At 43.4% G+C, this 25,845-nt stretch overlaps 1 protein-coding gene across 1 annotated transcript in view; it reads left to right on the top strand.

Moving 5' to 3' along the window:
- ACO1 (aconitase 1) overlaps positions 1-25,845 on the top strand; it is a 61,512-nt gene that overhangs the window by 16,279 nt on the left and 19,388 nt on the right. The window contains exons 2-11 of the mRNA XM_059656491.1: positions 2,734-2,852; positions 4,154-4,322; positions 5,393-5,530; positions 17,298-17,367; positions 17,487-17,670; positions 18,179-18,318; positions 20,443-20,614; positions 22,728-22,828; positions 24,401-24,517; positions 25,285-25,444. Coding sequence (XP_059512474.1) covers positions 2,756-2,852; positions 4,154-4,322; positions 5,393-5,530; positions 17,298-17,367; positions 17,487-17,670; positions 18,179-18,318; positions 20,443-20,614; positions 22,728-22,828; positions 24,401-24,517; positions 25,285-25,444 — 1,348 coding nt within the window. The 5' untranslated portion in view covers positions 2,734-2,755. The remainder of the gene's footprint in view (positions 1-2,733; positions 2,853-4,153; positions 4,323-5,392; positions 5,531-17,297; positions 17,368-17,486; positions 17,671-18,178; positions 18,319-20,442; positions 20,615-22,727; positions 22,829-24,400; positions 24,518-25,284; positions 25,445-25,845) is intronic.

The raw sequence follows: 25,845 nt of genomic DNA, 5'->3' as shown, positions 1-25,845 counted from the left end.
ACAGGTAACAATGGCTGGCGCAGACCAAGGTACTGGGTGACCCCTGAGGAGAAGCTAAGGCAACTCCAGGCAGGCAAAACAGCAGTCTTGCCATTTCAGCGGCTCATTCGGGGTGGGAAAGTTGAGTCTGGGGCAGCAGCATCCGTGAAGGATCAGAGGGATAGCAGCGTGATTGCCTTTTTAAATTCCCGAGAGTTCCGTCAGTGGAATGGTTAAGCCGTTTCTGAGCCCACGGGTTTGTAAACTTCTCCTGGGGACAAGCCAGCCTGTTTCTCATCGGTATCCGTATGGTTTTGTCCCTCCTGCCTGGCCCCGCATTTAGTGGGGATAAAGAGCAGGTCTCTTGCATTTCTGTTCCACTTCATGTTAAATGCGCTCTCTCCTCAAACACTACAGCCACAGTCTCTCTTTGGCACCCGGAGCCCAGCTGTATTTTTCCTCCTCCCTGAGATTCCCATTCACTTAGCCTTTTTCTCTCCTTTTGCCTCTTCAGCTTTTGCTCCATCCACTGCTTTTCCATTCCAGCTGCCCGCCGTCCAGTGCCGGCCCAGGTTCCGTCTCACCTTCACCCGAGTTTCCTGCCTGGGTGTTCTCTGTCTGGTTACCCCACCATTCCTCCTGGCCAGTACACCTGCCAGGGCAGGTCGGGACACAGGTCGCGGACGGACCGGCAGTCAAATAGGGCCCACAGGCGTGTTTGGTTGGCCATCATGGTGCACAGCCACACAGTCGTTTACAAAACGTTACGTACCGACATTTATAAGTCAAGAGAGCGCATGTGAAAATCCGGACGGCCAGCCGTCCTGCCTCAGACCTTGGCTGGAGCCCAGAGGCTGCCGCCCTTAGCCGGGCACAGGCTGCCCAGGCTGCCCGGCCCTCTGCTGCCCGCTCCGTGTAGGTTCCCTGCCTGGGCCATGTAGGCATGTGGGTTGTGACCCCCTCTCTCCTTTGAACACGGCCCTCCCTTTTTCATACACTTACCCACCTTTCCTGGTACATCGCTGCCTCCTGAACTAAGTGTAAGCTTCTTACCCCACAGTGTCCGCCAGTGATTCTCAAACTGAAAATGTGTCCGGAACACTTGGGAGATTAAAGACTGACTTGGTAATTCAGGGGGGACACTCAGAAATACTCATTTTTTAACAAGAAAGATCCCAGGTAATGCTATGCCGATTCTAGGGCACATACTTCTATAAGCGCAGTTCCAGTATGTTCCATTGTCCCTTGCTGACCTTTCTTAGTTTCAGTTCCAGAATTCCTAAAGAAGGAAGTGGCTTGGCCCGAATTGAGGCAGATACCTTTCCTCCCCCCACAGATGGCAGCTCTGACAGACCCCACATGGGACCAGGGGACAGAAGCCATTCCCAGCAGCGTTGCTGGCGCACAACCCCCTCTTTCCTCCAGCTTCTCTTGCCCCGTCAGGTGCCTGGCTTGTCACCCGTGCTGGTGGCCCCAGGAAGGCAGGGCTGCTTCTCAACCAGCTGCCTCTCCCCAGAACTAACTAGTACTGGGCTTTAAGCACAGTAGATGTACACAGCCCTATTTCGGAAGTTATGTGTGTACACAGTTAAAAATGCAAACCATGCAAAAGGATATACGGTAAGACTGAGTCCTCCTTCCCCACCTGATTTGGGGCCGCTGTCCCTCTTAGAGGAACCGGTCCCTTTTATGTCTTGATGAAGATAGGGACCTGTCTGTGGAGAAGAGGCCCGTTTGTAACTTTTTATCTCCACAAAGAGTTGTTTCCTATACATGTTGTTTTTATTTTCATTTTACAGCAATATGTTGATCATTCCACATCAGTCATCTCAAAATTATTTGAGTTGAATATTTACTCATGAAAATCTTGGATTAATTAGGGAAATGTTACTATTCTTATCTTAAAATTAAGACTGTTGGGGAATGGATTCATTAAAGGGTTTTTGCCCAAGGGGTAGGAATAGAGAGCAAGTCTCTGTCGCCCACCCCATAGTGTTCTGCTCTAAGTTGTACATATATGATTTGAAATTGCCGTTTATGTGTGAGGAGGCCACGAAAAATGCCCTCCCTGTTCACTGCTTATAATTTATAAAAAGAGAAGTCCTGCCCAGAGCTGGGTAGAGGGTCCCCTGCAAACCTATCTTGGAAGTTTGGGCCTCGATGCCACCACAATATTACCTTAAAGATTCCCTGATGTAAACACTCCATTGTTGTCAGATTCAAAACTGAGTCAGGAACTCTTCTGACCAACACGTTTATCGTTTACTTACTTTGCTGCAGAGACTTACAACAGAAAGCAGCGGCTTTCAAATCCCCATTTCCAAAGTCCAAGTTTTATACAGTTGCATAATATCACCTGCAATGGACCTCTTACCTCCTGTCAAGCAAGTCACGGTCCAGCTCAAAGGTCTGTTCAAATATTCAGGATTTACCATGAGACACATCCTTCATTTCACTTCTTCCTATTTCTTATCAGTGGCAAAATGTTGGAAACTTGTAGAAAGAAGACAAAAGAAGTTTGGGACTTTACGCTCTCTTCAGAGGTGAATGCTGGGTTTCACAATAGCTTCACAGAAACCCATTTTATTTGCTAAGATCATTCTTATATTCATTTATATCCCACCTCCCTCTCTGAAAAGACAATGATTTCTTGAGGTAAATGTGTACCATAATTGTTATACAAAGCAAACACTGCTCAAAATAAATGAGGTCCAGCTTTGAGAGTAGAAATTAAATGTCCTTGTTCCTTTTCAGGGACACATAGCCATCAGGAACCATGAGCAACCCATTTGCACACCTCGCTGAGCCTTTGGATCCTGCACAACCAGGAAAGAAATTCTTCAATTTGAATAAATTAGACGATTCAAGATATGGTAGGTACATGGCTCTATGAAGTAAGTGCTGTGGCAGCAATTGGTATCTCATTTGCATAGTAATTATGCTATGTAATTAATTAGCTTTTAGGAGAGTTGAAAAGGGCATAGCAGAGAACAGATCTTGGATTAAGCTTTATAAATACATACGCACACACGCGCGCGGGCACACACACACACCTTGCATTGCTCATTTTTAAGTAGTAATAATGATGATATACATGTAGCATTTATATAGCATTTTATAGGGTATAGAGTGTATTATATGATATGTATTATATCATTTAATCTGAGTAACAACCCTAGAGATCATGTTTATAAAGTGTAATAACTGCTAAGGGATCTGAATTCCAAAAGAGAGTCAATGAGATGGTCAAATAACAACTTTGTGATTACGCAGAATAGGACAAAAACACGTCTTTTTTATTCAAAATCCTGTGCTTTTCTACCTTTATACTCTTGTCTTTTCCAGATAATATTGGGGAATAATTTCATATATCAGGATGGAACATTTCCTTTTTAAATGAACAAAGTCGTTTTTCTTATGAATTACCATTGTTTTACCCTAGAAATCCCAGTTACCACACTATATGTTGTTTGGGATTTTATTTCCTTGGAGAGATGTATGTTACTATACTTTGGTCTTAATTACAATAATTGTAAAGGAGTTAATTTCTCATTTCTTAGACACTAGTTTTCATGAGAAATATTACTGTGTGTATGTGTGTTTTACTTGCTAACATATAATACATTAAATATCTACATTGGTTTCTTTCATGATGACTTGTGAGGCAACCATTTATTCTGAAAGAATTAACTGTAATATTTTGTTTTTGCCTAGTATGTGGGTATTTTCTAGTACTGAATTTGTCCTAAATCCATTCAATATCTTCAATACCTTCATATTTTAAACTTTTAAAATCAGTTTACATTTACCTTCTTTCCCAGTTGGAAGAATAGTGTAATGCCTATATCAAGACTAGAGGCCCGATGCACGAAATTCGTGCACGGGTAGGGTCCCTAGGCCTGGCCAGCGATCAGGGCCGATCGGAGCCTTCTGGATGCAAGCCAGGGCCTTCCTTCAGGCTGCCAGCTGGGGCCTTCCTTCATTCTATGCCACACCCTGGTGGTGAGCACATGTCATCGCGAGCGAGCGAACTCCTGGTCGAACTCCCGAGGGGACACTTGGCATATTAGCCTTTTGTATATATAGATTACATAGAGATGGGCTTTAAAGCTCTCTTATGATAAAGAGTCTCATGATTTTTGTTTGTTTTATTATGCTTTCTCCTTTATCCTAGGACGCTTACCATTTTCTATTAGAGTTCTCCTGGAGGCAGCCATTCGGAACTGTGATCAATTTCTGGTGAAGAAAGATGACATTGAAAATATCCTAAACTGGAATGTCATGCAGCACAAGAACATAGAAGTGCCATTTAAGCCTGCTCGGGTCATCCTGCAGGACTTCACGTGAGCCTCCTGTCACTTTGCTCTCTTCTTCTCTGCCTCCCTCATCAGACTTTAAAGAAAGCTTTAAATAAAAAGCCAACCACAGTGACTATATAATTTATTACCCAATAACCAGACACTTTTGAAAACGAAAGGGAACTACTGATCCCAGTCAGCAAGAGCTAGTTTCAGGCAAGCTGGGATGAGTTCCCTCCGCCTCTCCCAGTGACAAAGGTCACTCACTGTCTTGGTCTTGAAGACTGCAGTCCCTAATGGACCAGCGAAGGGGGAGACACATAGGAGTGGAGCTCTCTTGGAATCTCCCCCCCCCCCCCCCCGCCACGTCCTGCCACTCAGGGAGACAAGTTTCAAACAACTGTACTTGAACATTGATGTGCAGTTCAACACTGTCGTGCAGTCCCTTGAGGGGTGATAAGGAGTTCACAAGGCCTGACCTATTGCTGTTAAGCCCCAGTTCACATCCTGCTGTTCCCAGAAGTCTTTGCTCCCCATCGGCCTCTCTTTTGAGCTAGCACTCACTACCTTTCTATTTTTAAACGACATTAATTTACTCCTTCTGGAGGCCCAATTTTATTTTTCTATGGAAAATACCCAAATTTTATACTCTAATATAATAAAAAGGAAGGATTCACTTGTAAATTTGATGTATAACCTGTTTTTCTGAATTATATTCATTCCTTCAAGTTTGGTCTGAAGTTGAATCTGTGTTCATATGTTTTCTCTAGGTCTTTGTCAACCCACCATGTGAATGGGAAACAGTCATGCTAGTAACAGTTCCAGAGTTTTTAGGCACCAGCTTTCCCAGAGTTTCTCTATTTAGACCAAGTTGGTTGTTAACTTTAATGCAGTGATAAAATTGCACATAGAGGTACGACGCAGTCATGTCACTTACTGCTTATGTGATTTCTGCTCAAGGAAATGTGTTCAGAAACTTTCACTTCTCTAAGTCATCGTTAGCTCCACTGATGAGAGTTTCATTGCCAATTTTTTGTCAGTGGAGACAAAAACTAAAAAACTCAATGACACATGCTTGACAGACTTATCTTCTGCCTAATGCCTTCTTTTCTTAGGGGTGTGCCCGCCGTGGTAGACTTCGCTGCAATGCGTGACGCTGTGAAAAAGCTAGGAGGAGATCCAGAGAAAATCAACCCCATCTGTCCTGCTGACCTTGTAATTGATCATTCCATCCAAGTCGATTTCAACAGAAGGTGAGAGATTAACACGAATACCTGGGTTTTCTGCTTTGTGCAAAATATTGGAGTGTAAGTCTGCTCTGTGTGTGTGTGTGTGTGTGTGTGTGTGTAATTAAATAAATGAAGAAAATATTAAAACGAATATTTAGGAAAACTCAAACTTAATATAGATTTTTCAGTGAAGCTTTTTATTTGGGGGGTGAGGGTAAATTTTTTAAAATCCTTTTTCTTTTTTTCCCCTTTTTTCTGTTTACTTCTTGGGGTGAGCAGCCTGTGTTCAAATCCAGTTTGAAGTCTGAGTGAAAAACATTCATGTGAATTTCTGCCATGAGAGTTTATCAATGCAAGTACTTGTTTGACTTTAAGAGTTAAGGTTTCTTGTTGTTTTTAACCACTGGGTCCTTATTCCTTTTTTTTAAGTCCCAAGTAACTATTTTATATCTGGCTATCTCCCCTCTCCGTGTCGGTTTCTATAATGCCGATGCCTTTTTTTCTCCTTTGTTCTTTTTTCTGTTGTTTGTGATACTCCTTTCACTGTTCCCCAAAATTCTTCCAAACATGCTAACATCTCCGTGGCAGTCAACCATAAGAATTTATTTCTTACACGTCTACAAGTTGAGTGGGAGGTCAGCTGATCTAAGCTGAGTGCAGTGGGGCGGCTCTGCTTCATTCAGCCCTGGCTGGGTACGCTGCTGACACTGCACTGCCCCTGTGCGGAGCAGCTGGGACAGCACCACTCCATGGGTGCTTCTACTAGGGCCCAGGTTGAAGGAGAAAGCAACTCTTCACAGGCTCACAAAGGCAAGCAGGAACCCACAATATATTGAGGCTAGATCCGGACTGGCATAAGTTCACTTCTAGTCACAAGGACATTAATCAAAGCAAGTTACACAATTAAGTCCAAAGTCATAGAAGTATTTTAGCAAGATAACACAAGGGAGGGCAGCCAGGTCCTGCTAGAAAATTGGTATCTTAACTAGAAGTATAGCTAGATAAAGTTCTTATCAATTATCAGTGAGGAAAGAATTATTCTGCATATAATGCTGGGAAAATTAATTATTTGATAGATGTAGCAGTTCATATGAATTAAAGCATTAATATTAAAAAATTAAATCATTAAATTTGGAAGAAAATTCAAGAAAATGTGTCAAATATCTTTATGAGACATACCTTTCTAAATTTTGAAGCAATGCATAAAACAAAAAGGGGGGAAATCTATAGATTTAATGACTTCAAAGTTAACAGGAAATAACTTGAAAAATATTTGCAACAAATATGGCCATGGGTTAATATTGTTAATATATAAAGGGGGGTGTGGAAGGTGATGTCAGCAGCATGGCATTGAGAGAGGTCCTTCTGACCTCTTCCCTTGAAGCTAGAAGTTGAACAGCTGAAATTCAACAGAGGATTCCCTGCTTAACACACAAGCGCGTCTGAGAGATCCACACATTGAAGCATCTGAAGGTGGGAGAGTCAGAGCCAAGGGGAAGAGGGAAGGGGGAGGAACAAAGAAAGACGGGGGTCACAGAGGCAGCCTGGAGCTCACTGCGAGACTCGGGAGCTGGAGGAATCGGTTACGGTGGGCACACTCTGCAGTCCTGAGGAGTAGGGGGTAGAATCAACATTCCTGCCTGAGTGGCCAGCACATATGACAGCTGAACCCAGTAATGGGCAGAGACAAGACAGTTGCAGCAGCTGCGGATCAGCAGCTGCCATTACCAGGCACTAAACAAAGCCATAGAGCCTCCCTCTCTCCCCCACAGAACTTGCCTTCCCTCACCCTCCCAAAGCTCACACCTGCCCCCAGCAGAAGCTCTAGCGGCAAGTGTGGGTTACAGAGCACAGGATCTACAGCCCTGAGAACTGGAGAAGGAGAAACATTCCTCCCCGCGCAGCAGGCGCACGCTGTGGCTAATCCCAGTGGCGAGTAGAAATACAGAAGTCTGGCATTAGAGCTGTGGCAGCTGCTATTAGTGGGAGGAGAACAAAGCCATAAATGCATGAATTGGCCTCTCCCAGCCCAGCCCATCCCAACCCATTGCAGCTGAGTCCCGCAGAGGCTTAGCCAGTGCAGCACGGCCAGCAGCATGCAGTTGCCGGATGCAGTGCGGGATTCCACCAGCGTGGAGCACCGTTGCCCACCACATTTACCCCTGAGCGTGGTGCCCGGAGACCCAGGTGACCCGGTGAGGGGACACCCACCTCCCCAGGGACTACAGGGCACTTTCCACTGCCCTGCAGAGAGCTGAGAAGTCGGAGCAGTTCAAGATGAAATGAAAACATGCCAGGGCCACCTACTGGAAACCAAAAGAAAGACCTTCCTATCAACCTGCTGACAGATGCGCTAAACACTCTTTAAAAGGCAGATTCCATTCCCATAAATGCCTTGGCAGAGACACAATCCATCAAATACCACGAATAACCAAGGTAGCAAGGCAGCTCAGAAAGGAATGAAAAATCTCCAAAAAATAAAGACAGGGAAATGTGTGACTTAAGTGACAGAGAATTCTAGATTGCATTTCTGAAAAAAACCCTCAGTGAGATACAAGAAAACTCAGGCAGTTTAATGAACTCGGAAATAAAATCCACAAACCAAAGAGATTGAAATTTTTAAAAAGAACCAAATAGAAATTTAGGAGCTGAAGAGCTAAATAAAAGAGATGAAGAATGAATTAGTGAGCTTAGGAAGAAGAGCTGACTAGATGGAGGGAACAGTAGTGATTTTCGAGATAGAAATCTAGAAATGGCACAGATGGAAGAAGAAAGATTTGAGAGTAAAAAATAAAAATGGAAGAACTCTAGAGAACTATTGGACTCCATCAGAAAGAGCAATATAAGAATAGTGGGTGTGCCAGAAGGAGAAGAGAGGGAGAAAGGAACCGAGAGCCTGTTCAAACAAATAGTCAAAGGGAACTTCCCAAACCTATGGGAAGATGGATCCTCGAATCCAAGAAGCTAACAGAACACCTAAGTATCTCAATCCAAAAAGGCCTTCTCTAAGGCATATATTAAAACTGTCAAAAATTAATGACAAATAATTCTCATGGCAGCCAAAGAAGATAATAAACTATAAAGGAAATCTCATTAAAGTATAGGATTTTTCAGCAGAAACCCTACAAGCTAGGAGAGAGTGAAATAAAATATTCAAACTATTGAAAGAGAGAAATTACCAGGCAAGAATAATATATCCAACCAAGTTGTCCTTTAGATATGAAGAAGAAATAAAGACTTTTCCATATACAGGAGCTAAGGGAATTCATCACCACAAGTCCTGCATTACAGGAAATGCTGAAGGAGGTTACCTGAAACAAGCAGACATGCGTAAGATGACTCATGGACAGACAGAAACAGGAAATTGCAATCTTGTAGAATAGAGTAGAATATTATACCCTTCAGTGTAGTGTAAAGATTAAAAGAGGTAAAAACATTTTTAAAAAAGAAAAGACATAGCTACTACAATTTGGAAATGCACTCACAGCATAAAAAGATAATATGTGACAAAAATATAAAAGGAGGGGGGGAAAGGTCTGAATTTGCACAGAGCAATAGAGATAAGATGCAACCAGAAGCAAAATGACTGCTGCATATATGAAACTTTCTATTACATAAACCCAATGGTTACAACAACAACAACAACAAAAATCTAACATAAAGAGAAACCAGGAAAACATTATAGGAAACTAAAATAACAGACAGAAGCCCAAGGGAAAAAACAGTAGAGACACAGAGCTACCAGAAAGCAAAGGTTTAAATGGCTATAGGAAATACTCATACATCAATATCACCCTCAATGTGAATGCTCTGAATTCATCAATAAAAAGGCACAGAGTGGCAATTGGATCGGAAAACAAAACCCAACCATATGCTGCCTTCAAGAGATACATCTAATCTACAAAGACAAAGATAGGCTCAGAGTGAAAAGGTAGAAAGTAATAGCAGGTGTAGCCATACTTACATAAGACAAATAGATATCAAAATAAGTAGTAACCAGACAAAGATGGACATTTTATTATGATAAAGCGGACAATACATCAAGAAGATAGTACACATCCATAAGTATGCACCCAGTAAGGGAGTACCAAAATATCTAAAGCAACTACTAACAGAACTTAAGGGAGAAACTGACAAAAACATGACAACTGTAGGGGGCCTAAATATCCTATTGATAGCTATGGATAGATCATCCAAACAGAAAATCAAAAAGAAAGTGTTGGTCTTACACCACACTTAGACTAAATGGTCATAAACTCATTTGCAGAGTATTTCATCCCAGAACACCAGACTATATATTATTCTCTATTGCACATGGGACATTCTCAAGAGTAGACCATCTGATGGGAAACAAAACTAGCCTCAGCAAATTTTTAAAAATATATATATTTATTTTTGTTGATTTCAGAGAGGAAGGAATAAGGAGGGAGAGAGAGAGAAACATCAATGATGAGAGATAATCATTGATCAGCTGCCTCCTGCATGACCCCAGGTGGCAACGAAGACAACAATCCAGGTATGTGCTCTGGATTGTGAATTCTAATCTCCGGGTTGATGCTCAACCATGGAACCACACTTGGCCAGGCTAGCCTCAACAAATTTAAGATTGAAATCTCATCAAGCATATTCTCTGACCACTATGCATTGGAATTGGAAATCAACTACAAAAGGAAAGTGGGAAAAGCTATGCATATGTGGAGATTAAACATGTTACTAAACAATGACTGAGTCAAAGAAGAAATAAAAGGAGAGATCAAAAGACATAGACAAATGAGAATAACATTATGACATATCAAAACTTTAGGGATATAGCCAAAGTGGCGAAAAGAGGGAAATTTATATCATTACAGGCTTATCTTAAGAAAAAAGAGAAATTCTAAGTAACCTAACATTTCAACATAAGGATCTAGAAAAAGAACAAAGACCAAAGTCAGCAGAAGGGAGGGAATAATAGAAACTAGAGCAGAACTAAATGAAATAGAAAAGAAAAAGACAATAGAAAAATTAATGCAAGAGGTAGTTTTTAAAAAATAAATAAAATTGACAAACTGTCTAGACTCACTAAGGAAAAAAAAGAAATACTCAAATAGACAAAATCAGAAATGAAAAAGAGAAGTTACAGTGGACACCACAGAAATACAAAGGACCATATAAGAATACTATGAAAAACTATATGCTACCAAATTTAATAACCTAGAAGAAATGGAAAAGTTCTTAGAAATATATAATCTTTCCAGACTGAATCATAAAGATCTGGAAAATCTATGCCCATATGGTGTGGCTCAGTAGTTGAGCACTGACCCATGAACCATGATGTCACTGTTCAATTCCTGGTCAGGACATATGCCCGGGTTGTGGGCTCAATTCCCGGTAGGGGGCATGCAGGAGGCAGACAATCAGTGATTCTCATCATTGATGTTTCTATCTCACTCTCACTGTCCCTTCCTCCTCTGAAATTAATAAAAAGTATTTTTAAAAAAGAACTGGAAAATCTAAATAGACCAATCAACAGTAAGGAAATTGAAACAATCTAAAACCTCCAAAGGCATAAAACCCCAGGACTGGATGGCTTCACTAGTGAATTCTAATCAAACACTCAAAAAATCTAATACCTATTTTTCTCAACATCTTTCAAAAAAATTAGAGGAGATGAGGTACTTCCTAACTAACTCATTTTTACGAGGCTAATACTATCTTGATATTAAAACCTGGCAGGGATAACACAAAAAAAGGAAATCTACTGACTAATACCTCTGATCGATACAGATGCAAAAATCTTAACCAAAATACTAGCAAATCAAATACAACAATACATTAAAAAAATACGTCGTGATCAAGTGTGGTTCATTCCAGAGGCACAGTGATAGTTCAACATAGCAAATTGATTAAAGTGATACATCACATGAACAAAAGGAAATCAATATACTCAAGATTAGAAAATAAACATTATTAATTATAAAGGTGTAATGAAGGTGACATTTTTATGCACTGCCGATAGCACTATAATTTAGAAATGATGAAAGCAGTATGTATCAAGATCCTTAAAAACTACAATAACCTATGTACTGGAATTTCCACTTCCAAGCTTAACTGGTACAGATACAGAGAAAAGCTTAATGATTTAATAGTGTTCATTAAAGTATTTATAATAATAAAAATGTAGAAGTGTTCTAATTATACAATAAAAGAGAATGATTTATTAAATTATTGTATGTCCTTTAAGTAAATTGTAAGATAACTTTTACAGTTATACTTAAAATGTGCTACATAATACTTGGAACCTGCTTATGTCATACAGCTCAATGAGGCAGGTCTAAATTGCATATATAGAATGATGTCAGCTAGAATGAAAAGTTACGCAGAGATTAAAATATTAGAAAGTGAGGTGCAGTTATTTCTAGGATTGTAATTGCTTTTTATTTTTGCAATAAGAAGCTATTATAATAATAAAAGCATAATATGCTAATTAGACCAGACGTCCTTCCAGACGAAGACCTTCTAGACGAAGCCAGGGCTTCAAGGGAAGCCCGGGTTCCGGGTGCCAGAGGGAAGCTGGTGCAGGCAGCCGGGGGAAGGAAGGCCTATTCTTGCACGAATTTCGTGCATTGAGCTTCTAGTTTTATAATAAGATATTTAAGAATATGAAACAATCCAAAGGGAAAAAGGAAACCGTTATTTGCTTCTTTGGGGATTTAAGCAGGTTCTATACAGCCTCCAGAGAAATGTAGAAACTGGTCACTCTCCAGTTGGTGTTGCCAATATCCAAACCAGATAAATCCAAGATAAAGAGAAACCTGCTTTGTCCGTAACTGACCGTTCTTGGAACAAACAGACTGGATGCTTGCCAGCTCTTCCTTCCCTTTGGACTCTTAAACCCATCCTTAGGCAACATGTCCCTCCCCCACCCCCCTCTTAAATCAGATGAACTTAATTTAATGTTGGATTTCAAAGGAAGAGTTAAAAATAGATACACAAAATGTCCTATTTGAGATTAATGATGTTTTCCTAAAGTCCCACTTCAGAAGCCATAAAAAGTAGCCTCACAAATTCATGGCCTACTTGATCTTTCTTGGAAACTCTCATTGTAGCTGTATTTACCTCATTTTGCTGGCCTGGTGAAGACAGAATTGCAATTGTTTTAATGTCTCAAGTCTTTCCTCTCAATTCATAGAGCTCCTGACTTAAGCAATTAATGATTTTTGGTTACCACCAAGTTCAGTGTGATTTTTTTTATTTTTTAAACCTTGACATCATCAACTCTGATTTTAATTTTTTATGGGCATTTCTATTTATACTGTAGTACAAAAACATTTTTATGAAAACAGCAAATCTAAGGTGAACTATGATTCTAAATTGATACCCAAATCTAGCAGACCTGTGTTGTTTTTTTGTAATTAAACAAGAACATTTCTGTTAGAAGTATTTTCATTGGTGTAGTTTTGTTTTATTTCTTGAGTTCAGTTTTGCAATTTGATCTCCTATTCTCTTTCCTCATGTTTGTAAGGAATCGAATGGGATATGTCTCAATCTTTGTGGAACTGTGTGCCGTGGGCGTATTTCCAGCTGTTTCCAGAAATGAAGTAGAAAAACGGGGTAGAGGTGGTAGGGTGGTAAATTTTCTCAGTTAAATACTTCCCAGCTCTTTGCCTGGTTTGAATGATATTAATTCACCTCACATCATCTTTAGGCATTGAGGATCTAACTAACACATTATTGTAAGGTTTTACAAAGTTATCTTAGAAATAACTATTTTTAAAATCCCAACAAGAATATCATAATAATTTTTGACCAGATTTCGTGAGTGTGAAAACTTATCTCCACTGTTTGTGAATTTCTGGAGTACCATTAAATATAACCCTCAGAAACTTTGAAGGCCATCCAAATCTGAATTCAAATTCTGTAACTAACGAGGAATTTCCTCTTTAATCTGTGAGGCCACCACATTTGGAGACCTTAAAAGCTCACTAAGATTGGGTGAATTTGGGGACATTCTGAGTGGTGCAAAAATCTGAATCCTAGGTCTGTTTATTCGTGTTCCTAAATAGAACTAAGTTACTTGAGCCAAGGTAAGCACAATCGATGTTTTGTTTTCATGAGAAAATACGGTTTTGCCTGGAATTAATATATCATAAAATAGCCTAAGCATTCCTGACTTCCTCTTGTTCTGTAAATGCGCTGTTTATCTCAAACTGACGTTCCCAGCATTCTCTGGGCGAATGTTCCGCTCCATCCCTGCTTCTGCTGTGAGGAGCTCTGATACCCGCAGGTGCTGCAGACAGGAGGACAAAGCTAATGATTGGGAGTTAGGTCACAGGTGGTCAGAGAGCAGAAGTGACAGGGTGCCAGAGGCAGGGGCTGCCTGTGATTCAGAATGATATTCCAAGGTGCTTTTTTTTTTCCCAGCTAAATCCACTTAATAGCCCTACTATGTACCAGTATTTGTTCAAGAAATAGGTTAGCTAGGAGGAGATTAGTGAACATACAACTTTAATGCAGTTAGTAAATGTAGCCAGGGCCCGATCATCCTGACTTGGGCTGGCGGAAGGTCCTTCAAGCAGTGTCCCTAGTCAGGTCCTGTAGGGCGATTATCACAAAGAGAAGAGCCAGGAAAAGCAATCTACTCTGAAAGAAGGGAGTGTGCAAAGGCAGGAGGACAGAAGCTTGGGGAGAGGGTGAGGGCTCCGGTGTGTGTGCAGCTGAAAGTTTGCACTGCAGGATAGGAGAGGGCTTACAAAGAAAAGCTGAGATTGAAGTATTTTTTCAAAGCATGACATTTGTATATTACTTAAAAGATGGGAAGTCATTGGCAGATTCAAGATGGGCATGATCTATTTTAGGAAACATTCTGATGACGTTACAAAAGGTACATTGACTAGGCTGACAGGGAAACCAGTGAGGAGGCTATTTCTGGAATAAAGACTTTGATAGCCACCGCTGCTAAGGCAGCCGTGGGCAAACTACGGCCCGCGGGTTGGATCCGGCCCGTTTGAAATGAATAAAACTAAAAAAAAAAAAAAAAAGACCGTACCCTTTTATGTAATGATGTTTACTTTGAATTTATATTAGTTCACATAAACACTCCATCCATGCTTTTGTTCCGGCCCTCCGGTCCAGTTTAAGAACCCATTGTGGCCCTCAAGTCAAAAAGTTTGCCCACCCCTGTGCTAAGGGGTAGGACAGGAGGTCGTTAGTAAGCACAGACAGACGAGGACAAGATTCAGGGAAAAGGCCAAGCGTTAGGGTTTGCGCATTCAGTTTGTATTCCTGACACAGATGCCCCGGATACATTGGGCCTGTGGGTCTGGACCTGAAGAGACAGGTGGGATTGGAAGGATGGAGCCCTCGGTGTCCGGGTGAGAAGGTGATGAGTACCTTAGGGAGCAACTGCCCCTGGCCAACAGTGGGGTCCTGCCTTGCTCCGCTGTACTGGGTCTCCTCTCTCCATTCCTTCCTCCTGCCTTTCTCTAACACACACACCTTCCCACACATTCATCCCTATGTCAGGCATCAGCAAACTTCGGTAAAGGGTCAGTAGCTCAGGCTTTGCTGGCCACATACTGTCTCTGCTCACATTGTTTTTTTCAACCTTTAAAAATGTAAAAAAATGATTTTCTGCTTGAAGGCCACACACACAAGTCTTGGACTGCGTCTGGCCTGTGGGCTGTGGTGTGTGGACCCCCGAGGTAAGGCTCCTCAGGGATTAATTCCATTAAAGCCACCAGCACTGTTCTTGGAGGATATTCACATCAAGAGAAAAAGGGGGTAACTGAGAGTGGTTTTTGTAGAGTAAATAAGTGCCTTCAGCTTTTTTCGTCCCAAAGAGTGCCTGCCCGTTTGTATCTGGTTGACTCCCCTCCACTCCCTCTTCAGACTACATCGATGACATTCCCATTGGGAAGGCGCTTCTGAGCCCAGTCTGAGTGCCCACGGCACGGCGGGCGTATTTCCCGAATCACAACACTGATGGTCACTCCTGTAAGCACCTGGTTGAGTTCTGCCCCTCCCCAGGCTCTGGGCTCCCAGGGGCTGGTGCACATGCTGCTTTTGCATGTTGTGTTCCTTGAGTACCTGCGGCACAAGGTGGGCTGAGGTCGCCAGTAAGTGAAGGAAAGGGGCGGATGAGGGGTGTGGGGGTTACGGTGAGGCCCCAGGCCCTTCAGACCTGGGTTCAGCTCTGTGACTTACCTGCATCTGACCTTGGACAAATTACCGGAACTTCTGGGCCTCAGCTTCCTCCTCTGCACGTTGGGGTGACAGTAGTGCCTGTGCCAGGCGAGTGAGTTCACACTTGGCGCCGGCAACATAATCCTAGACATCAGCTCCCGCTGTTACTGTGCTGGCTGCGGTCATTCCTGCGACCCACCCCCGTGAGCGCTCCTGTTTCCGTAGCAGTAGCTACAGGAGGGCAGCGCAGCCTAGGGATTTAGAGCATCGATACTGGAGTCAGACTCTCGGGTTTGAGTTCCAGTTCCACCCTTTACTAGCTGTGTGGTCCTGAGCAAGCTTTTACCCTCTCTGTGTCTCAGTTTCCTCTTGGAAAATGTGGATAGTAGTTGGGCCTAACTCAAAGAAAGGGTCATTATAGAGACTAAATGAGAAAAATAAAACATGTAGAATAGTTTCATTTTCATGTCATGAGGTTGTGGATGAGAAGGGAGTAGAGAAGGGCTGGTTCCTAGGAATGTCAGTAAGTGTTAACTATTAATGAGGTCATCCTTGGGTCTTAGCTACTAATTTTACTATCCTTTTCCATGTTCCCGCAATCCAGGATACAGAGCAGCAGTTCTCAACCTGTGGGTCTTGACCCCTTTGGGGGTCTGATGACCCTTTCACAGTGGTCGCCTAAGACCATCGGAAAACACATATATACTTACATATTGTTTTTGTGATTCATCACTATGCTTTAATTATGTTCAATTTATAACAATGAAAATACATCCTGCATATCAGATATTTACATAACGATTCATAACAGTAGCAAAATTACAGTTATGAAGTAGAAACGAAAATAATTTTATGGTTGGGGGTCACCACAACATGAGGAACTGTATTAAAGGGTCGTGGCATTAGGAAGGTTGAGAACCACTGATATAGAGTTTATGAGCGCCCCCTGTGTGCCGAACCCGCAAAGTTGCAACGATGAGTTACTCTGCCTTGACTCAACACAATGTAGTTTGATTACAAAAATCCTGGGAAGTTTCTTGACGCCCTGAGTGGCTGGTGTCATTCCCGAAGGACGGAGTGACTTGGCATAAACCTCGGCATGCAGCCTAAGCCTTACAGACATTCTTGGGTGTCCCCATCCTCTTCACGGACCTCTGTTCGAGAGAGAAGGGATTATGATTCTGTAAATGCCTGTCCCTGCTGGCACCGGTTGCTCCCTGTCTCCCAACATAAACAGATGGAAATGCCAGCCCAGCCATGGCTCAGCCCAGAGGGGAGTTGTCATGAGGTTGTGGATGAGCAGGGAGTAGAGAAACAAGGGTTCTTTAAATATCTAAGCTGCTGGTGTCATCAGAAATGCCTAGCGTCTGTTCCTATGGGTCACACATTGTGATTGAATTAATTTAAACTTAAATTCACTTAACATTTTCTACCCACCATGTTTAAAGGGATTGTAGGGATCACTTTCATCAAATAATTGTTCTTTTACTTTTGCTAATTACCTTTCCTTTCCCATGTGAATGAATGTATACTACTACCCAGCAGGCCTGCAGATAAAATTACCCTTTTGTGTATTCTTCTCCAATAAATTTGACAAGTAACATCCTAACTCTTTTCTCTCTGACAGGGTAGACAGTTTACAGAAGAATCAAGACCTGGAATTTGAAAGGAATCGAGAACGATTTGAGTTTTTAAAGGTATGGGCAGAGCTTGGTCCATTGGTTGATCCTTTCCGTCTGTGGGTGCGAGGGAGAGGTGCGCAGGAGCTGGGCTGCACAGGAGCATTCTGAGTGTTCTTCCCGTTTTTCAATCCTAGTGGGGCTCTCAGGCTTTTCGCAACATGCGGATCATTCCCCCTGGCTCGGGAATCATCCACCAGGTGAACCTGGAGTATTTGGCCAGAGTGGTATTCGATCAGGATGGATATTACTACCCAGACAGCCTCGTGGGCACGGACTCGCACACGACCATGATCGATGGTTTGGGCGTTCTCGGGTGGGGTGAGTGTTCTTCCGTATGTTCCGTACTATAGCTTGTACGTTCATTTATGTTGGTACCATTACATCCCAGTAGCATGAATTTGCATCACCACAAGAATGGGAGAGGTGTTTTTGTCTGCTTTGTTTGCTGCTGTATTTCCAGTGCCCAGAAAAATGCCTCAGGCCTTTGTTTGGAAGAGTGAACCGGAATAGGGGTCAGGGTCATTTAGAATAAGTGAAAATCACCTGGGGTGAGTGTTACAGGTGGAGGTTCCTGAACCCCCGCCATCCACTTGGTGTGGAATCAAGGGGATTTTGATACAGATGTTTGGGGACCACACTTGAAGAAACACTCATTAAAAAGTCTGTGGAGGGAGATAGAAGATAATTGCTCCTTTTAGAAGCATAATCTGTACTAGTCACTAGTAGCGTTGTAACTGGGTTTATCGCCTGGTAATGACCCTGAATTCTGCCTGGGGATACGGCTAGAAGTAATGAAAGCATTCTTGTGTCCTTCCACTCCTTGCAGGTGTGGGTGGCATCGAAGCAGAAGCTGTCATGCTGGGTCAGCCAATCAGCATGGTGCTTCCGCAGGTGATTGGCTACAGGCTGATGGGCAATCCTCACCCGCTGGTCACATCCACTGACATCGTGCTGACCATCACCAAGGTAACAGACGCCGCCTCTTCTGTGGTCCTGGAGAGTCACAGTGGCAAACGGGGGAAATACATGATGGGTCCCTCTTGGCCTCCGTGTGTTCTGGAAATGCTAGGAAACCGTATGTTGATGATTTTCAAATGCAATGGATGGGATAAGGGATAGTTCTGTGGTTAAGTCTTAGGTAATTATGTTCATTTTCCTGTTCTATTGCCTCATGGGTCTTTTTCTTTTTTAAAAAAAATATATTTTTTTATTGATTTCAAAGAGGAAGAGGGAGTGAGAAATAGAAACATCAATGATGAGAGATAATCATTGATCAGCTGCCTACTGCACGCCCCTCACTGGGGGATGGATCCTGAAACCCAGGCATGTGTCCTGACAGGGAATCAAACTGTGACCTCCTGGTTCATAGGTGGGTGCTCAACCACTGAGCCACACCGGCCGGCTGGATCTTCTTCCTTTGAAATTGTGAAATAGTTCAAGTACAGAGAAGTGAACAGATATTCATATGCCTGCCACATAGACTTCACAGATGGTATCATTTTGCTTCAGAGCTCTCTCTGTATGTTTTAAGAAATGAAGTGTAATACTTACAGTTTAAGCTATCTTCTCTGTTCCCAGAAATAACCACTACCCTGAGGTTGTAAGAATCATTCCTTTGCATCTGATTACACTTCTACTACATTTCCCCCTTGGTTCTTCCTTAAATGTAAATAACAGACTTTTCCTGTGACTAATGTTGGGCTTTTTAAATTCCCTTCTCTGTACTGTAAGTTACATTGTGGTAAAGATGTTTTTCTAAACTGGAAAATACTGTTTTTTTCCCTTTTTTTCTTTTAGCCCTTTTAGGAAATAATCTCTTTTATGTGATTTGCTTGCTTTGCAAAAAGAAAGCAGTTTTTTTTTCTTTTAAATATATTTTATTGGTTTTTTTTACAGAGAGGAAGGGAGAAGGAGAGGGATAGAGAGCTAGAAACATCGAGAGAAACATTGATTCAGCTGCTTCCTGCACACACCCCACTGGGGATGTGCCCGCAACCAAGGTACATGCCCTTGACCGGAATCGAACCTGGGACCCTTCAGTTCGCAGGCCGACGCTCTATCCACTGAGCCAAACTGGTCAGGGCAGAAAGCAGTTTTATTTTGAAAGATTATTGGAAAAGTAATTGACTTACTATCACAAACGTAATTTTTTCTGGTTGTAAGTTTGGAGGCTTGGGGTATTTGGGATGGACGCTATACTGGGGAAGGCCCGGAAAAGTCTCCCTTTGATGGGATCTCTATGGAATTTGGAATTAGGTTTATTGAACACACTAGCTTATCATAGATGTCTGTGCATTGTTCTTCAAATGTGGGATAATGTAAGGCTTGCACACAAAATGTGGCAAAATTTCACGTCACCCAAAGAGCCTGTCCCTGTGTTTGTCCACAGTTCCTGGAACTGGCTTCCTGTAGGGCCGGGGGCTCGCTCAGAAAAGATAGGGGAGTCAGACTGGATCTTTTGGTTACATTTGACTTGTACCTGTGTTTAGGAAATTTGTTCATCATACACTTGAAAATAGCCATTTACTTACTCAAGTCAACATTTATTTGAGTAAAAAAAAATTATTTTTAGCACTTCCAGGCATTTCCAGTGATCTCATCACAGAAAAAGTGTTTCACATTTTTAAAACCTTTTCTTAATAGTTTTCTTTGTGTTTATGGCATTACTTTTTTGAACGGTTTTGACATAATTCTAGATTTACAGGAGAGTTTATGTAAAGATGATACAGAAAGCTCCTGTTACCTTTCTCCTGGCTTCCCCAAATGCTACCTGGCATAACTGTAGTGCGTTTATCAAAATAAAGATGCTGACATCTTTACGAATGGCACTGTTAGCCGAGCAGAAACTTCACCTGTGCTTTTGGTATTGTCCCTTTTCTGTTTCAGCTTCCAGTCAGGATACCGTGTTATATTTAGTTGGCTTTAGTTTTCAAGGTTTATTTTTTAAAGTAATTAAACACATGTTGAGCTAACTTACCATTTCTGTTTATCCGTGTCAGTCTGTAGGGATTGTAAGGTGAGGATAAGGTGATAGTTCTGCATGTTAGATGTGGTCTATCCACTCTGACTCCTTTCCATTCTGCCGCTCAGCACCTCCGCCAGGTTGGGGTAGTGGGAAAGTTTGTCGAGTTCTTCGGGCCAGGAGTAGCCCAGCTGTCCATCGCTGACCGAGCTACGATTGCCAACATGTGTCCAGAGTATGGCGCAACCGCTGCCTTTTTCCCGGTGGATGAAGTTAGCATCAAGTACCTGGTGCAGACAGGTGAGTGTGACACCGCAAGAAGCTGGGGCCCTCTGTAATGTTCCCTGGAGTGCAGAATGGGGCGCAGGCGCAGCCTCCAGCCCTTGAGGGGAACTGGGTCCGATTTACAGATGTCTTCCTTCTCTCTGTGGAGTCAAAATAACCGCTGGGATATGAGCAGATGTGAAGTAGGTAGGGGACAGCCATCAGGAAAAGCTCAGATTTTCTGGAAGCCTAGGGTTGAGGCCGTGGGAGGTGAGGTTAGGGGGTGGGCAGGCAGGAACCAGATCCACACAGGCTCGGAGGCCACCGTGATCAGTTAGGATTTTATTCCACACGTTCTAGGAAGCCACTGAGTCAGATTGAGCAAGAAGGTAACATGAAATAATTTTATTTTTAATACCTCCTTCTATGTGACAAAGATAGAGGAGACCTTTTGGTTCCCATATGACTCTGAAAATTGTAACTAAGTCATTAAGGAGAAAGGAGCAGACGTCAGCGTTCTCACCCATGTCCTGTGTTTACTACAGTGGCGGCGGTTCTTTCGCAGCAGGAGTAGTGGGCCAAGTAAGAGCTGGCTGCCCATCCCCGATGAGTCTCATAAGGCCCCTTCGAACTCCGACTCCCAGCTTCTCCCTGACTTTCCCAAGGAGAAACCTCCTGGAGGAGTTACCATTGTCATGAAAAGCTCATTAAAAAAAAAAAGGTTTTTATTATAAACTAGAGGCCTGGTGCATGAATTCGTGCACGGGTGGGTCTGGCCAGGGGGAGGGGCCGTGGGCAGTTTGCTGGTGGGCCCTGCCCCCTGGTCGAACTCCCAGTCAAACTCCCTGTCAAGGGGATAATTTGCATATTAGCCTTTTATTATACAGGATACAGCCACATCGAATCGATTCATTGCTACCACCCTTGATTTCCAAAGGACTTGAAGTGAAAAAGATATAGGAATTAAAGGACAGAATAAATAATTGAGGAAATCAAGCTTAAGAAGAGCGGGGAAGGGGTGGCGGGGAGGGGGGCAGGAGGAAAGAAAGCCGCAGAATCATCCAGCGTGAAGATGAGCATCTGCGGCTCCAGGGGGGCCACTCGGGTAGTGATCGGGCCCCAAGTCTGAAGCCTCTATTAAATCGAAACAAACCCACCCCTCCGAGAAGTGGAGCCTTCTCACCCCAAAGCGAAGTTTCTCCTGCGCATCTTTGTGGAGGGATGGCGCCGGGTGGAGTCAACAGTGGGCTCAACAGTGGGTCAGGATACGCACGTGAATGAGCTCAGACAGTCGGCTGTTGTGAGGCCCCTGCTAGAAGCTGACAACCTTGACAATCATGTCAAAGAAACAGCAAACGACAAATGCTGCTGTGTGGTGGGTCCAAGGATCAGGCTTTCAAACAGTTTTATTCAGAGGCTTGGGTGGACTGCGTGCCCTCTGGGCGTACCTCCTGCGTGTTATCTCCTTCAGCCGGGGGCTTGTGACGAAGGGCTGGGCGTTCAGGGTCATATCCTGGGGGTGCAGCACTGTGAGTTAAGACTTTGGACTTCGGCGTCAAACTCAGGTTCGGATCCTGGTTCTGTCATTCACTGGCTGCATTCCATGGGAAAGTTACTTCATCTTGAGCCACCATTTCCTCACCTGTGAATGAGAATAATAACCGTAGTTGTCTCCGAAGGTCATGGTCAGGGATTAGAGATTGAGATCATGCATTCAAAATGTGTAGCACACAGTGCCGGGCACACAGGGAGTGCTCCTAGCTGGTGACTTGTGGGATCGGGGTGGACTGTTATGTTCGCAGTAATAATGTGGGATGCGGGGAGTCTGGCCAGGTGAAGGCAGAGGCAGGATGTGCCGAGGCCTGGGATGCTCCTAATTGAGGAGCGTAATAAAGAGAAGGAAGTGCTTACAGGTAGGAGGAGACTCTCATAGCCTCTTCTTTAGGAACCACAGGTCAGCTAATAGTCCGCAGGGAACAGCAGACCGGCTAGAGCCAGACTAGTGTCCTGAGTGCTGTGGCATCAGCAGGCCTGCCGTGTGAAAGTGAAGTGCTATCACTGTATAATTGCTGGTGGAGGCAGTAGCTTATAGTCTTTAACCAGAAGTATTAATATCTATTGCTTGTTTCCTCTTAAAATGCCCACCCAGGTCGTGATGAAGAGAAGGTCAAGTACATTAAGAGGTATCTGCAGGCTGTAGGAATGTTTCGGGATTTCAGTGACTCCTCCCAGGACCCAGACTTTGCCGAGGTATGAGAGCGCCATCACGGGACTTGTGTTTCCTCTTCCTGAGGCGTGATTTTAGTGCTGCATGGTTTTTCTTGGGGGGTGTACTTGTAGAAAATTGGTAGAGGAGCTTGGGGAAGGACTTCACTAGAAGGACTAAAGGCTAAGCTCATCCTTATTAAAGACTAGTGGCCTGGTGCATGAATTCGTGCACATTGAAAGGAAATTAATTAGAAGAAATATTTTAACCTCGCTATTCGCCCTTTCTCTATAACAGAAGTCTCAACCAAATTCACAATCGACAATGACAGATGGAAACACACACACACACACACACACACACACACACACACACACGTGCGATTGGCACCAGTGAGAGCTTTATATGTATCTCGATGTGCACGTCAACTTAGCCTTTTATAGATAAGAATAAACTTGCTTAATTAGACCTGCTTTCTGATTTAGCTAAACTTTTTCCAGCCCAGTGAAGCACCCCAACTTCTCTTTCAGGTAATTGTCAGCAACACAGCAGTAAATATCAACACGAAGCAGATTATTATTGTAGATCATGCAGGGAGAGCAAAGGGTGAAATATTTAACTGCAGCAGTGTTTGACTGTATTCTGCGCAGTGAGAAAACCTGAAGTCATTTTCAAGGTCCACCATTTCTTACTTCTTTTCAGTTGGGTCAAGTTTCTAAGCTTTCTAAATCTCTGTTTTCCGGCTAATGAAAAAAAAATAGGATTCTACCGAGTCTCCTATCTACCTACTCCAGGACTTCTGTGAGGATCAAATGAGATGAGGCACGTGAAAATGCTTCACAACATTTGGTTAAACTGTGAAATGTTTGCACCTGGCTATAAAGCAAGTCGTGTTCCTGGACTAAAGAAACTCCAAGGAGGCTAGTCGCTAGGGAGAGGAAGCCAGGCATTGCTACGTGACATCATTACCCGGACAGACTTAGAATATTAGCTTTTTAAATATCTAGATGGCAAAGACATGGAGGTACGAATGGGCCAACTAGTTCTGATTTATCCAATGACTAAGCCTTCATTCATTTTCTAGGGTGCTAACTGAATCCACACTTATCTCAGCAGCCAAGGGCAGAGGGCACACTAAGTGGGGCCCTCATTTTCCTTCATATGACACCGAGGAAGGAAGTGCTGCATTAGACTAGGGCCCACTTCCTGGCAGTGATGACTTGATGGCTGCATCCCTCCCAAATCATCTTAGAAAAAGTACAGTGGGTGATGTGTCATTTCAATAGAAAACCCATCCCAGATCAACTTAAAATGAAAAGGGTGTAGGAGCTGCTTTTCAAAGACGGCTGGCTGGAAGGCGCTGGGCAGCAGCCACATGCCCACCCTGCTCTTCCTGAGAGCGGCACGGCTGCCAGCTGCCCCTCGCTGCCTGCGTGACCATCTTCATCTTTGGAGATTCATCCCTTAGGAGTTGAAATGAACACTGACCTCCCTGGCTTTGAATGGGGTGGTGGTGTTGGTTTTTACTATTGCAGTGCTTTAAGATCTCTGACATGGCTTATGCTGTTTCTGTGTGGGTATAACGTCGGTTCCACGTTTCCTTTCCTTCCCGGCAGGTGGTGGAGTTAGACTTGAAAACCGTAGTGCCTTGCTGCAGCGGACCCAAGCGGCCTCAGGACAAAGTCGCCGTGTCTGACATGAGGAAGGACTTTGAGAGCTGTCTCGGAGCCAAGGTCAGTGGCGGGAGCAGGTGGAGGCCCTCCCCACCCCGGCCCGCCCCACGCTCGGTCATCTAGGGCCAGGCTTCAGTCCACCCCACTCCGAGATGACTCCCCCGGAAGCCTGGGCAGGGGGGCGTGTCCTCTCCATCCTGTCGTCCTCAGTGCCTCCCCACCAGCCAGTGGCCAAGCAGCCTCCTGGGAGCACTTGGCCGTGTGTGAGCATAACCCAGCCCACCTTTGAGAGCATATCTGCCTTCACATGACGCTCCCACACCCTCCCCTCTACGCGCCACGCTTTGCTGGCCCTTGTGCTTCTGTTCCTTCCGTTCCCTGCTCGCAAGGTGGCCTCCGGTTCAGAGCGGACAGGCATCTCCTTCGCTGGAACCTTCGTGGCACTTGATTGGCTGATTCTGACCCAAATGGCCCCTTTTTCTAAATTTCCATCTGGTTAGAATCAGTGACCTCATTAAACTATAATAATGCCATCGAATTCTACTGAGACTAACTTTAAATTTGTAGTTTTAACATTTCCGGTCTTCAGGTAGAAAGGAAGTAATTGCTAATTTCGAAGCAAGAGTAAGATTTAGCATTATGGCTGCTGTTTGTAAAGGTTTTAAAAGACTAAAGAAAACTTTACTTTCACTGTAGCATTTTGGATTTCATTGGCCAAGATATTTATGTTTTGTTAAGAATTGCCCGTTAATGTTACAGTTCCCAAAGTATTTCTTCATCTTTTAAAGGAGAACTTTTGAAAAAATACCTATTTTTTCTTCCTGTAGCAAGGGTTTAAAGGGTTCCAGGTTGCTCCGGACCGTCATGACGACCATAAGACGTTTATCTACAACAACAGCGAATTCACCCTCGCTCACGGCTCCGTGGTCATCGCCGCCATCACTAGCTGCACGAACACCAGCAATCCGTCCGTGATGCTAGGGGCAGGTGAGCGCGTTTGAAACCCCCCTCGTGGTCATGTGGACATGAGGGTGGAAATCCCCCAAGACACGACCCAGGGGCTCAGCATGGGGTTCCCTGAACCTTTCCTTTCCCAGATGAAGGAATTTATTGGCCCAGAAATGTTTACAATAAATTGTGTCCAAAGCAAAGTATTTAAAGTGGAATAATGCATAACTGTGGTTAGAATTAACACAGAAAATAAGTAGAAGGAAGCAAAAGAAGATGGATTTCTGGTAAAGCCCAGAACCTTATGTCAGACTTTAGAAGAAAAAACACTAATTTCCCGTCGCAGGCCGGTCTCTGTACCACCCCTGCTGAGCCCTTTTGTTCAGTGGAATTCAGGCTTAGATTTGTTGTCTTGAGCACCTCAGTCAGGGCACAGGCCT

Source organism: Myotis daubentonii, chromosome 11, assembly GCF_963259705.1.
Source record: "Myotis daubentonii chromosome 11, mMyoDau2.1, whole genome shotgun sequence".
Lineage (NCBI taxonomy): Eukaryota > Metazoa > Chordata > Mammalia > Chiroptera > Vespertilionidae > Myotis > Myotis daubentonii.
This window is presented reverse-complemented; position numbering and strand designations above follow the sequence as displayed.